The 18,798-nt window shown below is 33.9% G+C and overlaps 1 protein-coding gene across 1 annotated transcript in view; it reads right to left on the bottom strand.

Moving 5' to 3' along the window:
* The window catches only part of UGGT1 (UDP-glucose glycoprotein glucosyltransferase 1), a gene marked incomplete in the record, with an annotated part of 2,149,769 nt that overhangs the window by 727,678 nt on the left and 1,403,293 nt on the right, over positions 1-18,798 (bottom strand). Inside the window, 1 exon segment of the mRNA XM_044070228.1 lies at positions 6,143-6,301. Within this exon segment, the coding sequence (XP_043926163.1) occupies positions 6,143-6,301 (159 nt within the window).

Raw genomic sequence — 18,798 nt, 5'->3', positions numbered from 1 at the left:
CAAACGTATCCTGGGCCAGACAGAAAAAAAGAGAGAGAGAGAATATCAACAATGGTATACAGATGAGTACCATGACATGGGTAGAAAGGACTAACTAGAAAGAGAGATGCAAGAACTAGCAATGGGTTTGAAAAGTTAAGCAAGATTTTCAAAAGGGAAAAGGAAGGAGGAGAAAAGAAATACCGGAGATAACATTTTCACAAAAAGGATATAATCATATCTGGTTAAGCTCTGCAGCACAACAGCAGAAATCCACTTCATAACGACATGACTGCAGATGAGCTCTAAGGTATACCAGGATAGTGGGGCATTACGGGTAAAGGGAAGAGCTTGAGAGCTGGATCCGTGACTCTAGTAAAAGTGGCAGAATTGGATCCGAAACCCATCAGTTGAGGAATGAATGAAAACGACATCAGATCATGTTTTAAAAAACTTAAATAAATCTATCAAGCTCACTACAGTGCAGAGACATCTTTCCTTGGTCATTCACAAAACAATCCCCAGCACAATCAGGACCCATGCAGTTTTGCACCACAGATGAGTAGTACACCACACCCCTTCCATTATCGAAGTGTTCTGCTTAATGAAAAGAAACATAAGTGCCTAACCCATTCTTAAGGAAACAGACTGCTAACCTGCTTCAGCTATAAAAGTCTCCTTTAATGATGTACTGATGCACAGAGGGTAGCACCCGTGCAACTGTACCACATTTTACTTAAAGGAAGATGAGCAGAACCCATTTTGGAGTAAATGACTTTTAAATGTACAGTTTTTGTGTGCCTGTTTCTTTAATACACCTCTCTCTCAGTCAAAGGCACTATTGAATATGAAGTTTGGCAACAACTGTGGTATGTTTAGCAGAAGAGTTTCTAGTCTGCACTAGTTTTCAATGTTTGCAGTCTGAAGATTACTGAGATGGTCAGAGATCGAAGGTCATCTTATCAAAAGATGAACACGAACCCAGTAGCACAATAACAAGTGCCGGACAGGCGATTTTCAAATTAAATTTATTGTGAAATAAAATAAATGGTAAGCGCTATCGGCTATGCAATGCAAGCCTTCATCAGACAATCTAAAAAACACATTATTTCAATTTATAAAGCTTGTAGCATATGACAAATTAATTAGCCAATGGTATTCAGCTCATTAACATTGAATAAATTTCTAATCCTAGTTCAAACATAAAATATTCCATGGCTAAGCCATTATAATTATACATACTATGAGTTCATTTAAAACATGTATATAAAATAAATAATACTTAAAAACATGCTAATATAACTTATATTCTAACTAAAGAATATGTGAATGAATATATACAAATTTATCTATTAAAAGCTCTAAGCTTTAATATACTGGCAATGGATACAGTCTCATTTAATCCTGGAAAATGTGTGGCATTCAGATGAACCTGCCACCAATATTCCTTGGACTCTAAAATTAATTTCCTCAATATTCCTTGGACTCTAAAATTAATTTCCAAGGACCTTTTCTAGGAGATGGTCGTACTTGTTCTAGTATTATGAAGCCGAATCTATGTGCATCATTGTGCAAAATATGCCTGAATAGAGCATTATTAGTTGATTTTCTAGCAATGTCATAAACATGCTCATAAATACGTTGTTTTATTTTTTGCTCAGTTTTGCCTATATAGAAAACCGAGCATTGTCCACATATTTGCATAAACTACTCCAGAGGCATTACAGTTATATTTTCCTTTTACTTTGATGTAATTGCCATTAATGTAAACATGTTCAGCCTCAATAGCACATGAACAATAACTGCACATATTGCATTTTCTCATACATCCATTATTAAAATCTAATGTAGCTCCATTATTGCACCAGTCCTTTAAGTTTTTATCCATTTTATATAAAATTGAAGGTTGCTTTCCTAATACATTTTCCAGTAGCATGTCACCACTCAATAAAGTCCAATTTTCCATGATTAAATCTTTTATGTAATCAGAATCTTGCGTGTATGTAGTGATGAACGCCAAATTACACTTTGTATTATGCCTGTCATTAGTAGTGTTATCAGAAATTCTACCATTATTTTGTGTAATTGTGTGTTGATTGCAAGCTGTAGAATCTTGCTGACTACCACCAACAGTGACTGTATTTTCTAACAATGGTTTATAAAATCCGTTAGATCTTTTAATTATAACTTCATTTAATATACCATCCACAAACTGTTTTGGATAATCTCTGTTTAAGAACATGTTTGCTATGAACTGACATTCATTAACAAATTCATCAAATATTGTGACAATACGTGCAGCTCGAACCAATTGGCCTTTTAACACTGCTTTTTTTATGTGTGGAGGATGATGGCTGTCGAAATGTAGAAATTTATTGGAATAAGTTTTTTACAATAAATATTAGCTTTTAAAGAATTCTTATAAATATCTTTCTGTAAATGTATATCCAAATAAGCTATACTTTCATTTCCTATTTCATGAGTGAAAACCAAAAATTCAGTGGTGTTATTTATATATTGAATGAAAGCCTCAATTTGTTGTGCTGGACCCTTCCAGATGAAAAACAAATCATCTAGAAACCGGCTGTACAACTCAATATACTGCATAAATTCTGATGGAAATAAATATCTATTTTCCCAAACTGCCATGATAACATTTGCATATAAAGTACCTACAGGAGAGCCCATTGCCACTCCCTTTATTTGTTTGAAATATTGACCATCATGAAAAATATAGTTGTTAGTTAATACTAATTCTAACAAATCTACCATGCCATTAAGCTGATCCTGAGATATTGGTGCTATTTCAAAAAAGAAATCAGAAAACCAAGTAATACCTAACTGATGAGGTATACAAGTGAAAAGATCTTTAACATCAACTGTGATGAAAGTAATATTGTTCACATTACTAATACTTACATTTATTCTAGTGAGAAAATCCCAAGAATCCCTACAAATATATGCTAAACTTTTATTTTTTCTTTTAATGTAGTGTCAATATATTTTGCTATACAATAAGTTTTAGAACCACCTGCATCAACTATAGGACGCATTGGTGGAGTCTGCAAATTTTTATGTATTTTAGGTGCTCCAAACATTATAGGAATCTTGGGATTATTCACTTTCATGTACAAATATGCCTCATTGGTGATTTGCCCCTGCCAAAGCATGTCCTCAAGACAATAGTCAATTCTAGAATAGGAAATGTTAATTTCATTAATTGAGACTTCTATATAAGCTTCATCAAACAATATATTTGTTAACTGTTGATTATAATCATGCAAGTTCATTATGACAAGTCCACCACCTTTGTCCGGCTGCATAATCCAGATGTTATTGATTTTTAGATAATTTATCATGTCCCTTGAGTTTTCGTGAAATTTGTTGGCATCTTGTTGTTGCTTCTATTTTCTCTTTTGTTGTTGAAACTGATATGATGCCTAAAATCAAGTTCACATATATCCTCAAACAACTTTATTTTGGGATGAAGAGGTGGATTCATAATGCTAGGTATACGACAAAAGTTTTTGTCATTTGTTTCCATGAATGTAGCTTGTTGATGTAAGACAGCTAAATTGATTTTCCTGGTAAATAATTTTAATTCTGTGACCAAATCAGTTATTTTAGAGCTGCTTGTGGGAACAAAGGTGAGGCCTTTACTAAATGTATTTGCTTGTTCAGTTGTAATCACAGCCTCACTATAATTGTAAATATGGAAGTCACCCTTAGTGTTAGAAATTAACTGATATGAATTTGCTGCACTTTGACTGCCATTTAAACTGTTATATGAAACATTATGTGAACTTACTGGACTTAACTGCGATTGCTGCGTGAACCAGTCCTCTGTTTGTTCCACACTCGGGAGCTGTTGTTCCTCATATTGTAATTGCCCTTGTTGCGAAGACGTTCCGAACGTCGCAAACTGCCATCTTCTAAAGGGAATTCTTGGTTATTACCATTTTCTTGCATAAGCGGTTGAGAATCATCCCCAAATTGTGAATTGTTATGTGTTGCTTCCTTGCGCCATTGCCCTCGCGATGGTTTCGGATAGGCCAGCCCCTTGGAATAGTCCACTCGATCTCTTTCCAGTTTACGATTTTTCCTTTCCACCACAATGACACTGTACTTATCTATTTTATTGAACACCTCTGTGTATTGATGATGACATGCTTTAAATGCCGATTGTTGTTTTATTTTTGTATCCATACTTTGAATTTCTGCATTAAGTTGCTCCATTTCGATGTTATTGTATTTTATAAGAATCTGTAGAAACTCACACCCCTGTCGATCGAATAACATTAGTAGCTCCTTATGAAGTGCACTATTCTCCTTTAAAGCTGTAGGATACTTCCAATATCTTAAGCCTTTTGGGATCTGTTGTCTTTTAATGCATTCTTTAAAATAAATATTTTCATGTACTAATCTGCGATAACGCCATACCAGGTCATGGAAATCATCCACCATTTGTGAGAAACTAGGGATATTAGTATTCTTATCGGCACCATTGAATTTAACTTGGTTGAGCCATTGTTGCAATTCATTGGCATTAAATACCGCATCATTATTGTGTAACTCATCCTGTTCATGTGCTGGTACTTGCCCTGGAGGAATACTGTCCATGCTATCGATGCTGTCATTTCTGTTATTACTAAAGTTTGGTAATCTCGGTGCTCCACCATTACCAGACATTTGTTGAATTAATTGAGTAAGACTTAGAACCGACTGCTGTAGTTGATCAAATTCGGTTCTTGTAACCATTGTGTCCGCCTCTTGCGTGCTGCCGGTTGCCATAAACTACTGAAATACTCCAAAACGACAAACTGTTGAACACAAACCCAGTAGCACAATAACAAGTGCCGGACAGGCAATTTTCAAATTAAATTTATTGTGAAATAAAATAAATGGTAAAAATAGGATAAAAACTTAAAGGACTGGTGCAACAATGGAGCTACATTAGATTTTAATATTGGATGTATGAGAAAATGCAATATGTGCAATTATTGTTCATATGTTATTGAGGCTGAACAAGTTTACATTAATGGCAATTACATCAAAGTAAAAGGAAAATATAACTGTAATGCCTCTGGAGTAGTTTATGCTGCAATATGTGGACAATGCTCGGTTTTCTATATAGGCAAAACTGAGCGAAAAATAAAAACATATTTATGAGCATGTTTATGACATTGCTAGAAAATCAACTAATAATGCTCTATTCAGGCATATTTTGCACAATGATACACATAGATTTGGCTTCATAATACTAGAACAAGTACGACCATCTCCTAGAAAAGGTCCTTGGAAATTAATTTTAGAGTCCAAGGAATATTGGTGGCAGGTTCATCTGAATGCCACACATTTTCCAGGATTAAATGACTCTATATCCATTGCCAGTATATTAAAGCTTAGAGCTTTTAATAGATAAATTTGTATATATTCATTCACATATTCTTTAGTTAGAATATAAGTTATATTAGCATGTTTTAAGTATTATTTATTTTATATACATGTTTTAAATGAACTCATAGTATGTATAATTATAATGGCTTAGCCATGGAATATTTTATGTTTGAACTAGGATTAGAAATGTATTCAATGTTAATGAGCTGAATACCATTGGCTAATTAATTAATTTGTCATATGCTACAAGCTTTATAAATTGAAATAATGTGTTTTTTAGATTGTCTGATGAAGGCTTGCATTGCATAGCCGAAAGCGCTTACCATTTATTTTATTTCACAATAAATTTAATTTGAAAATCGCCTGTCCGGCACTTGTTATTTTGCTACTGGGTTCGTGTTCAACAGTTTGTCGTTTTGGAGTATTTCAGTATCTTATCAAAAGTGTTTATCTGTTGCAGACTGATTTCCTGTTGAGTGATTAACGTCACATAGTATAAAAAATTTAACATGTGAGGGGGATTACAAGAAGACAATGTTAACTCTGATATCATTAAACTATCTTACTGAGTGTGGACTGGTCTTATGCTATGGAATAACAAACAGTATGCTTACTCTCAGCTACAAAGCCTATCCAGATTTGATCCATCAGCAAAAATTCTTATAAAACTATCAGTAGGTTATGTTTAGGAGGGTGAATCTATTTTCTAGAAAGCAGAAAAGCAAAAAGCAGTTTAGTAAGATCTTTTTTTTGCCTAGCTACTCACCAGATTTGCCATTACTATAGTATCTACAATAACAGGGTTCATTGTTGTCCCAAGGGTAAACTGTAGTCCTCGAGGAGGCTGTCCTGTTGTGACATCATAACAATGCCCTTCAAGTATCAAATATTCTAGTTCATACTCTCCGGCTACTACACTCTCCACCTGCAAAAGATGAGATAAATAAAAGGAGGATTCAGTGCTTTGCTTAGTAAGCAGTAATATATTTATATACAACCTGAAGGAAAGTGCAGACAACAGACATAGCTTAATGCAATCCTCTTCCACAAACATGTAAACCAAAGCAGGCGAATTATGTACTTGCATTAATTTGTAATCCTTATGAGCAAAGCTCACCATTTAGTCTTAATTACCAAGTGCTGAAACTGGACACAACGGGATCCAGCCAAATATTTTACAGGTCTAGTGTCAAGGAAGAAGCTGTCTAATCACAGTGCAGTAAGGTAATACCTGGTGCAGAAGAATCTAAGTGAAGGGCAACTGACCACCTCACTAGGTCATTCAAAGCAGCTGCATCATTTTCTCTCTCCATTACAAATATGTATGTTCTAGGTATGTCTAAAAATGTATTTTCTTATCATTACATTTTAAATATAAATATATAGCAAACTTAACACTGGTTTGGTTCAGGGCGGCCACAGTGGTGCAGTGGTTAGTGTTGCCGCTTCACAGCAAGAGGTCCTCCGGTTCAATCCTCGGCTGGGGTGCCTTCTGTTGGGAGTCTGCATGTCCTCCCTGTGGCTGCGTGGGTTTCCTCTGGGTGCTCCAGTTTCCTCCCACATCCCAAAGACATGCTGTAGGTGGATTGGACACTCTAAATTGGTCCTAGGTGTGAGTGTGTGCCTTCTGTGGAAGGTTGGGCACCGGGCTGGCAAGTCGACACTGTAAAACTCCACTGCCAATCATGAGCGGACAGGTTCCGCTGTGGCGACCCCTAACCAGGAAAAGCCGAAAGAAGAAGAACACTGGTTTGGTTTGCTCTTTGTCAATAGCATCTATAACATCAGATCAGTAAACCACAGTGAGAACTAATGAAGTAAACACGTTTATATAAGACTGAGCAATCTAAAGGCAAAGGTCAGTGTATCAGTTTAAAGAATCAATACATTTTCCTTATCTTTGTTCATTTCAGTAAGCTCCTATAACTTTCTTTTGCAAAAATATGATCAAAGCTGGCATCTTTCCATCTTTGGTAAATCAATTTATTTTTACACCATGGAAGTCATTATCAACTTTTTTTTTTCAAATATTTTTTTTATTTTTAATTAAAATAACATTTACATAATATTTTTAAATATCATTTTAAACTATATACAATATTTACAATAGCCTGACTTTCAATGATATACACTGTATGTTCTTAAATATAGAATTAACAGATCAGTTATCAGAGATACAATATTGACTACTGCAGTGTGTCCAACAAAGATACAACTTTCTTCCAAGGATTATTTACCAATGGCCTGGGATAGATTCGTAGTTCTTTGATTTTTATTTCCATCAATGCAGTTGTCTTCAGTAAAGTGTAGAATTCTTCCAAGGTCGGGGGTGTATTTGAATTCTACCCTCTGGTTACACATTTCTTAGATATAGCAAGTATTGTCCATAACAAATACATATTTGTCTTATTCAGGTAAGAACCTTCATTTACATTTAGTGTTATCAATACTTTAGTTAAGGTAAAGGATTCATTAAATAAAGCTTGTAAAAAATTATTGATTCCATTCCAATATGATTTAATTTTATTACATTCATAAAAAATATGAATCCAGTCTGTTTTATTTGACTTTTCACACCTCCAGCAAAAAACATTTTTAGTAGTACTGATCTTTTTAATTCTATCTGGTGTTAAAAATGATCTATGCTAGTATTTCCAGTTAAATATTTTCCAGTACTGTGTGTTAGAGGTGTAATTAACTGATAGCAAGATGTTACTTTTAATTTCTTCTGTTAACTGCAATGACTGACCTTTTGTTAAGAACTGCCAGTATGATGGTTTGGGAATTGTTTTATATGCTATTAACTCTTTATATAGATTTGAAATGGAATTTTTCTTTTCACAACTATTATATATAAATGCATACAGAAAACTTGTTAGATTTGGAATATCTTTAAATGAGAAATTATTAATTAATCTGCATAAATCTTGAGTGTACATTAGAATGCTTTGTAAGGTTAACCAGTCCTGTGTTGGAATATTGTAAGCAGTTTTTAGCATATGTATATCTAAAACATTTAATTTATTTGCACATTGAAACCAGCATAAGAATCCATTTTGTTCCCAGGAGGTTATTGTTTCCCTATATATTTTGTGAGGAAAGTTCTTAGTGATGGTAAATGGGGTTAAAAGGTCAAACCAAAGTTTTAGATCTATGTTTGCATTGATAAGTTTCCTAAAGGAACTGATGTAATGATTAATCAGTGCTGTTTAGAAGGTTTTGTTATATTATATTGTATACTTATGCATAGTATGTACCCGGGTTTGTTTGATTTGTCTACTATTAATTTTTTTTAACAGATTAAATTAATTTGTTAATATAGCCGTTGTTAATTCTTTCCAGTTGGCAAAATAATTTGGGTTTATCCAGTCTATTGTGGTTTTAAGCACAGATGCTTTTATATATGTTTCTATTTCTGGGAAGTTCAATCCTCCTTGTTTCCAGGGTCTAATGTGATAAGTTAGAGATACTCTATTCTTTTTGGCATACCATACAAATTTTATTAAACATAAGTTTATTTCTTTAAGAATACATCTTTCAGGAATTAACTGTATTGCTAATGCTACATATAGTATTTTTGGCAATAAGACCATTTTTATTAATTGTGATCTATCTTCAAAAGTTAACATAATTTTGTTCCACTTTTATATATATATATATATATATATATATATATATATATATATATATATATATATATATATATTTATTTATTGTTTCAATAATGTTTTTATAATTTATTAATATTGTTTCGTTTATATTTTTGCATAACACTCTTCCTAATTTAACATAAGTTCTTGTTTTCCTATGATGGATTTATCTGTAACTTGTAGGTCTTTTTTCTTATTTAAAAACAGAAATTTTGATTTTGATCTATTAAAGGGTAGACCTGAAATCTTATACAATTTATCCATTACTTCTTCTAACTCTCCTAATGACTCTCTGGAGTTTGATAGGGTTAATAAAATATCATCAGCAAAAAGCATTATTTTAGATATGTGCTGGTCATAAGACTTCTATTCCTTTTATTCTTGGATTACTGCGTATTATTTCTGCAAGTATTTCTATAGTCAAAGCAAATAAAATAGGAGAAACGGGCATCCTTGTTTAGTACCTTTCTTTATATGGATAGATTCTGAGGTGAAAGGACCTAATTTAATGTAGGCTAAGTTATTAATATATATGTTTTTTCAGTAATAAGATGAAGGGAGGAGGAACTTCAAATAATGCTAAAGTTTTAAATAGATATTCCCAGTTGAGGGAATCAAAGGCTTTTTCTATGTCTAATCAGATTACAAGTGTTTCTCTATCTTCTTTATTCACAATCTATAAGAGTAAGTATCCTTTTAATATTATCATGTGTGTGCCTGTTGTATAAAAATTCAGTTTGATCATTATTAATGGTCTTTGAAAGTGGGATTTTCATTCTGTTAACTAGGATTGACATGAATATTTTGTAATCATTATTCAGTGGTGATATAGGTCTGTATGAGGTGCAAAGGTCCGATGGGTTATTATCTTTTAGAATTGGTGTTATGAAAGAATATTTCCATGAGAGTGGTATTTTACTTCTGACTGGACTTCTAGCAAAGTTTTATGAAAAAGGGAGATTACTGTTGAAGGGAAGAGTTTGTAAATTTCCGTAATTATACCATCTATCCCTGGAGCTTTATTAGATTTACTTTATTTTATCTTAACAATTTCTTTGTAGGATATAGGTTTTTGTAGGTCTAGTTTGAAGTTTTTGGGAATTTTTTTTATATTGATAAGGTTTGTACCTAAGTTTATTTGGTTGGTATCTAAATCTTATTTTTTTGAAGAGTTCCATATAATGGAACTGAAATGCTTCAAGGATGTCTCCTATATCTGATACTTTTCCCTTTCTTTTCAATGATATATACTACTAATGTCATTTGCTTTAGATTGTATTTTAATTCTTGTAGATAAGTTACGTAGATATCTGGGGGAGGTGGCTAATGAGTTTATTTTTAATTTTTCCAAGGCTGGACAAGTTTTGTGTGTTAGAATTTCATATTTTTTTTATTTAATTCCTCTATTTCTTTTTTGACTTCTGGACAATTCAGATTTTTTTTTAGATTTTACTGTCAAGAGTCTGGTTTGCAAGTCTAATGATTCAGATTCCCACTCTCTACCTTTGTTTTGTACCAGCTAAGGGTCTTACCAAATAAATATGCTTTTAATGAGTCCCAAACAATGACTCTACTGATTTCTGTTGTATTATTAATTTCAATAAATAATTGTAGTTCTGACAACATCCAGGGTCTGAGTTCTTTAATTTTCATGATGTAAGATGTAATTCTAGTTGAGAGGATTAAAGGTTTAAACTCTATTTGGAGCTTCATTATCAGAGAGTCATGATCTGAGATGGGGAATGGAACTATTGAGAAGTTGAGGAATTTTGTAAATCTTGAACTACGAATAATTTGTCTATTCTGGCTTGTGTTCCAAATCTATGGTCTTTATGGGAAAATAATAAGGATTTATCATCTTTTACTTTAAAAAGTGTCTATTAAATTAAATAAATCAATCCATTTTTTAAGGATTTTGAAATAGTTGCTCTGCGAAAAGACTTCTTTGGTGGTTTCAAAAGCTTCTAAGGTACAATTAAAGTCTCCTCCCAGTATATGCTTTCCTTTATAATTGTTGGAAATAAAATCTAGGTGTTTTTAACTGTTCCTGCTCCAATTCCTGGGAACCAATATAGATTAGCTAAGGTCCATGTTCTGTTATTAAATTTAATTATAACAAATGCTAGTAGACCTTCTTCATCTTCATATTTTTAAATAACTTTTGGAGTGATTATGTTTTTCTTCCAGAGACTGCGGTGGTGGTGCTGCGGTAGTGCTGTCGCCTCACAGTAAGACGTTGCCCCGTTCGATTCTCAGTTAGAGCGTCTTCTGGCTGGAGACATGCGTGAATGGACGTACCTTCGTTGAAGGTTGTGAGTCAGGGCTGGCAACTCGGCACGTAAAAATCTACTGCCAATCATTAGCGGACCGGTGTTCCGCTGTGGCGACCCCTTACCGGGAAAAGCAAAAAGACCCAACAACATGTTTTTCTTCCAGAGAATTGATACTCCTTTTGTCTTTCTTCTACAGGAGGATTGAGCTAAGAGTGGATAGTCCTTAGGGTTCCACATAAAGCTATCATTAGTCTTAAAATACCTTTCCTGGAGAAATACTACTTGTGCCTTATTTAGATTTAAATATTTTAGTAAGTTTGATCTTTTATTTGCATTATTTAAGCTATTAGTATTTAATGATAAGAATGTTAAATCCATTTCAAGTTATTGTTAGAAGAAACTTTTTGCTTTTTTTTAATTTTGATTAGAGTAGTTATACCATATTCTCTGATAACATAGGATGTTATTTTTGTGTGCGTAAACTTGGGAGTGTAATTTAATGTTCTTTCTTCTTTAAATAAAAGTAGGGTAAAATTCTGGTTAGGCTTTAAAAAGTACTGCTATAAAACATTAATTCTAAAGTATCAAATACAAGTAAATATGAATTTCCCCTTAAACATGGAAAGAAAGTCATTCCTAATCGAATAGATAAAGATAGATCTATTGGATTATCACTCATACCTTTAACCAACAATATCAACCGAGCTCCATATGTTAAATTATTATATGGATAATTTTCTTGAGAGATATGAAATTCTATATTATTCTATTATTGTTCTATAGTATTTTATATATCAGGATGGAATGTTAGTAGTGTAAATAATTATGTTGACTTAGAAAATATCCAATATTTAGTTACCCTTAAGAGATCCCAAACATGTCAGATATGTATTTTAGATAAATTAAATGCAACAGAGGAGCATACACCAGATAAGCCAACAAAAAATAGATTACTAAAATAATTTGACTAAAAGGGCTCTACAGGAGACAATGAGTGATTACCAATGAAATATGAATTCACTGTAGGTGTACTGTCTTCCTTTACTTTCCCACTCTTCAGCTCACCAACTTCAACTTACATGTATGAAAAGACATGGCTTATCAGTGGTATCTGGACTCTGAGTAGAGGTGCCCTACATTCTAGTCTGCAGTGCTTTTACATATTTATAGATTTACAAAGTCTAAGAATGAACTATGGTCACCCTGACAATTCCCATCCTGCACAAGGCACCTCCGGCTTCCAGAATGGGTAATCACATCAGGTCTAGAATGAATGTGAAGGCACCTATATGGTAATCAAGACTTACCTTGGGTAAGTTTTAATCAAATGGTATTTGGAGCATCTTAGATAGTTCTCGGGGCAGTTAGAATACTCTTGAGCCTCTCCTCCCTTAACCAAAAACAGAGATTTTCCTTCCCTTCCTTTCCCTTGTTTTAAATCAGTACTAATAAAAGAAATTCAGCAAACATAGGTAAACAGAAATAACATTCAGTAGTCTGTCATGACTCGCAATCCATTAAACAAGTCAGTGACTACCATCACTTTAGTAAACATTATAAAGACAAATTAGAAATAATTTCCTAGCTCTTGAAATTTTCTGATAAAGCAAAAAGTTAACAATAAGCTATTTTAACTAAAAGTATAAAGCATTTCAATTTTTCCTTGCATGTATACATTTCTACTTATATTGTAGTGTCAATAGCTGTCTTTGAAATCTGTACAATACTTCACTTCTTCAAATCATTCCTTTTTCAATTCAGGTTTTGTTTTGTCAAAATGGCAACAATATTTCAAGGGCACAATTAATATTTAGACTGATGTTTCAAATAAATAACTTGTCAGTTGCCAATTGAGTTAGTTTAGAATGTATGGTTAGTGCAAATATAGCATGTTGCAAAAACAAATATGTATTTTTTTGTGTGCTCTAGAGACTGTCATATGCAAGTGACATATATAATGTAGCATATATAGAGCAGATAGCTTATGGATTCAGGTTGTTAAAGTAAATTATGCTTATTAATCAGGCAGTTTCATTTAAATTCACAAGTAATTTGGGAACATTTCAGTTGAGTTTCCAGGAATGTGTAATCCAATATGAGTAATTGAGTCCACTTTTCCTCATAAACATACGTCACAATTCATTAAACTAAGCAGAGTCTAGCATCTGTCTAATAATCATTATAAAGACAAAGAATAGTAATTTCCTATCTCTTCAAACTTTCTGATATTGCAAAATGTTGACAGTAAGCTATTTTAACTGGAAGACAAAAACATTTCAATACTTCCTTGTGAACATACATTTTTACTTTTACTGTAGTGTCAAGAACTGTCTTTGAAATCTATGCATTACTTCACTTCTTTCAAGTCATTCATTTTACACTTCACATTGTATTTTGTCAAAATGTCAGTAGCATTTCAAAGGCATATTTAATATTTAAACTATTTTAAATGAATATCAGTTGCCAAGTTTGTACAGAGTGTGAGGGAACTGCAAAAATAACATGTTGCAAAAAGTAATATGTATCTTTTCATGTGAGACCGTCAGTTTCAAGTAACATATAAAATGTAACGTTCACAGTGCAGACAGCTTGTGGAATCAGCATGTTAAAATGAGTATTGCTTTTTAATCAAGCAGCTACATTTCAGTGCACATATAGTTTGGGAACATTTCAGTTGTGTTTCCAGGAATATGTAATCCTATGAGGATAAATCATAAAATATATACAAATAGTCCTATTATGTATTTATTTTACCTTGTTTAGGTTTTTCATTTTAATAACATTACTTTTTCTTATTTGTTATCTGTGAGGCTAAATGCACTTCGCAGATTCACAGTGTCCTTAGAAACTGCAGCAATTTACTGTTGCTATGGCAACGCAAATAGAATGGAAGAAAGCTTCACTTCTCTTAACAGTACATTTTTCCCTCCTTTTTTTATGTATTTGTTAATACTAAAAGGAAATAATTCAAAGGACATATGTACATGAATGGAACATTTCAGAGTTAATCATGAACATGTCCCCAATCCCAATAAACATAACTGTGACTATCATTAATCTAATAAATATTGTAATAACAATTAAGTTCACTATTCCAATTAGTCTATCTTAAAACTAGATTATTTTAGACTTTTACCTATGTATAGATAGTGAGTTATTAAACATATACAGACTATATTAGTATAGTAAATAGGAGAGAATTTAGAAAGGGAGACAAGATGCAGTTAAAATAAATAATGAGAAAAGAGAGGAGAGCGAAAGAAAAGAGAAAATACACATATACTATGTATGTCGATTTAGAATATAAATATTTTATGTGCTATATAACCCTCCTTCTGTGAAAGAAAAGTACCGTTTTACATACCTGAGGTAATATGAAAACTCTTGTGTCATCTATTTTCAAAAAATATAGATAAAGATTCCAGTAGTTAGTTACCTTTGTTTTAAAATTCCAAGCAGTAAAATTGGTCCTTTAAAGTAATGTTGAAACAATTCATATCATAGTAGATGCTTTGAGAGATTTGGCTGTAACAGTATCAGCCTTTTGCTTCTTTTTGATATCTGTCCAGACATTTGTTTCTTTTGTTCTCTTGAGAGAACGTGACATCCAATCCATATCTTGTGGTAAAGTAATCACATTATTAGTTTTAATAAATGTAGAGGCTTCCTCTAAGTCAATAAAAGTCCTCATCTTGTTGGCATGCAGTATCCTTATCTTAGCTGGATATGCAAGTTGTGCCTTGATATTATTTTGTTTCAGAAACTTTATCATTGGCCACACTTTTTTCCTTTGTTCCATTATTCTAGATGAATAGTCGTTATCAAATCTTATCAGGCTCTGTTTATATTTTAGAGGTGCCTTCCTCCAAGCAGATCTTAAAAATCAGTTCCTTGTCCAAGTATGAAAGAAATTTGATAATTACTGACCTAGGAGGTGAGTTTGAGTTAGTGGCAGGTTTCCCAAGAGTTCTGTGTGCCCTTTCAATGCCAAAGGAAAGTCCTTCTTTTAAATTTAAAAAGTCAGGGATTCAGCTTGATAAAAAGGAAATAATATCCTCACCTTCTGCGTTTTCAGGTAATCCAAAAATCCTGATGTTATTTCTCCTCTCCCTATTTTCCAAGTCATCTACTTTATTAACCAACCAAGTGTTTTAAGAAGCAGTTCTTTCTGTTTCTTAAGTCTGCTTTCCAAGTCATTTAGAGAAACCTCTATGCCTGTTATCCTTGTCTGGTGGAGGTGTAGCATTTCCTTCAAGGTGTCAGTCTGTTTTTGACTGCTTGTTTTAAGATTTTCCAGGTTCTCTTTAAAATCATCCATCTTTAAAGACAACTCCTGCAGGGTAGATGCCATCTGTTGTAGTTCCTTCTTTAAGGCAGCATCCTGGTGAGAATTCTTTGAGTTGCTCATTTTAACAAGTGAATATATCTCCAAGCTTTTTGACAGGAAATTATTTGTAAAACTTCACCAAAGTTTCTAATTATGTAAATTAGTCCTTTATCTATATGGTTTTATACTTTGAAAAAAAAAAAAAGAATATTTTTCCTCTCGTACTTAACTAGTTATATGGAGCTCTAAAATACTGCTGCTTTCAGTTAGCCATTCAGGCTTCACCCCTGTTATTATCAACTTTGATGCTTGAAACTGAATTTTATTTAAATTAAACAAAAACTCTTAACAGAAAGTACGTATTGGCTACCAAATGTAACAATGCAAGGTAACACATGCTGATAAGCAAATCACAGCAACAAAAATGGGGTAGCACGTAAGGTAGGCTCCCTATTGAAATGTTGGCACTGGAAATGCTGAGTGCCAACCAGCCATGAAGGAAAAAAAAAAAAGCGAAAACATAGAAGAGCGAATCTCAAAAATTGTTCTTCACCTTTAAACTTCTTTTTGGGCAGGGGTGGGGGTGAGGCAACTCCCCCCACCAAACTTATATATACCAACTCTAAGATCACCATACCTCAGAAAAAAGGGAATATTCTGAGAAATGGCATCTCGGACTTAGTGTATGTAAATCTGTTTTTCAAACCATTCAGTCACCATATTTCAGAACTTGCTCTAGCGAGTCCTGACATTTCAAATGGTTACCAGTAAGCTACCTTCTATAACATAAGATTTTCCACATTATCTCAGTCAGAAATATCTTCTCTCAAACTCCTCCAACCACCAGGTGGGATCTACTTAGGATTTTTCACATAAGATCAGGACAAATACTAATGCCCCTTGCAGCAGAAGATGTAGTTACTCAGGGGGATTTAATAAAGCTTACACTGTCAGTTTTCACTGTGTGTGCTGTGCGATGTGCACATGGCTGTGGAAACATTTAGATTCAGAAAGCGCCGTGTACAGCAGCACCCCCGGGCAAACATGGTAAACACCAAGGCATGCTAATTACAGCTGAAATAGCTGAATTACATGCTAACTAATCTAACACAGTGGATCTTATCCAATAAACTATAAAGCAACAGTGTAGACTACGCGCTGGTGTTTCCTGTGAATTCTAAAACGTTTGGAATACAGCCACAGAAAGAAGTCTACACAGAAAGAATAAAAAGTAAAATGTGTGAGATTTATACAGAACTGACCTTAACATGTGACAGTATTAGATACAACCTGGAAACAACAAAAGGAGACTAACGATAGCAACATAATCCTTTTTTGTGTCATAAAAGAAATGCAGCTTTGCTGCCCCACCCCCAAATTAACAGTACACTTGTTAAAGTAATGCAGACAGATAAAAGTGTAAATGTGTGTGAATCAAAATAAATATAAAAAGCATTAAACAGACAATTCATGGTTACATGTCAGCATATGCAATATATAGCTGATGAAATGCAGGCATATCATCTAAAAATCAGTACTCAATACCAAAATCAAAATCAACATATGCAATATATAGCTGATGAAATGCAGGCATATCATCTAAAAATCAGTAATCCTCTGTACAGATATATCCCAAAGTAATATCCTCTATTCTGTGTTCAACACAAAAAATTCAGCTCCCCTTCAGTTTCCCTAGCTACATGGTTGCTGTCTGGTGTAGATTCAGGGCCATCAGCACAATGAAGATGCAAATGAGGTCTGAACTCATTAGAATTGCTGAATCCCAAAAAAGTGGATCTGTGTAGGGATGTAAACATAGTGCAGGCACTCCCTCAGTGTTTGTTTAATGGATGGCAACTGTGAATGCTTACATCAGGTGGGTGTGTCAGGTTAGATTTACAAAGTGTTATATGCATGCCTGTCAAAAAAACTGCGGTGGTGGTGCTGCGGTAGTGTTGCCGCCTCATAGCAAGACATTGTCCCATTCGATTCTCAGCTAGAGCGTCTTCTGTGTGGAGGCATATGTGAATGGGGCGTGCCTTCGTTGAAGGTTGTGCGTCAGGGCTGGTAACCCGGTACGTAAAAATCCACTACCAATCATTAGCGGACCGGAGTTCTCTAACTGGGAAAAGCCGAAAGACACAAAATATGTATGCCTGTCAAGGTTGGAAATGTAAGTAAGCAATGCACAAATTCACAGGTTCTGTTTCATTAACATCCAACCTCTTCATTTGTTTGTCAGTTTTTTTATTATTTTTTGGCCATTGTTTATGCAATGTGGTGCTTAGCACAAACATGGGAAATGGAGAAATGAATGGAAGTTTTGGTTGTCCTTATCTTGTTTGCACGGCATTGTGTGACGGGCAAAAAGGAGACCTTCAGAATGATTAGTAAATAAGGGAATGTCATGTAATTATTCCAGTGGCAGCATTGCTAAAGTATGACATTTAGTATTAAGTCTGTGGAATACACCCTGCTACTTAACTGACTCTGTGGCAGCAGGTGTTAATGCAGTTAATACAGTAATACATCACTTTCTGGGGCCAGATGGCACTGGGTTCAAATACAGGTGTATGTCATACTTGAAAATACTTTCATTACAGAATGCTAATTAAATGATAAGAATTGTTTACACAACATGTATTGCTGTGTGCTGGCATACTGCATTGGTGTTGAGCAGCACTGCACAGGGGTAACTGCAACTGTTTGCCACCGCTCATCATTAGTGCTCAATGCGCACCTCCGCGCAAACATGGAACCAAAAAAGTGAAGGGATCCATGGCTTCTCTATTTAGCATTGCTGAAGTCTGACAGTACTGAGTCTCTTGAATACACCTGCTACTTAACTGACTCTGTGGCAGCACATGTTAATGCAGTTAATGGAGTGATACACTCCTTTCTGGGGCAAATGATACTGGGTTTGAATGCAACTGTATTGTAGAACAATGTGTGTGTATGTACCTTTAAGAAGGTATTCAAGGGCTTGCACAAGTGTATAAATACTGAGCATGTGCAAGCTAGACTGCCATTTTGTAGTAAGCCATTGAGATGCAAGCATGTTTGTATGTAATGTCTGTCTGTGTTTGCTAGTTTGTTTACATTTTATGATCGTGCTATCCATCCTGCTGTATTTCTATGTATTAAAGCATCTAAATGAAATACCCCGCCTGCT

The sequence above is a fragment of the Protopterus annectens genome, chromosome 4.part1 (assembly GCF_019279795.1).
Source record: "Protopterus annectens isolate FY-2018-M chromosome 4.part1, PAN1.0, whole genome shotgun sequence".
NCBI lineage: Eukaryota > Metazoa > Chordata > Ceratodontiformes > Protopteridae > Protopterus > Protopterus annectens.
Note: the sequence above shows the minus strand (reverse complement) of the source record. Positions and strands in the feature narration are given on the sequence as shown.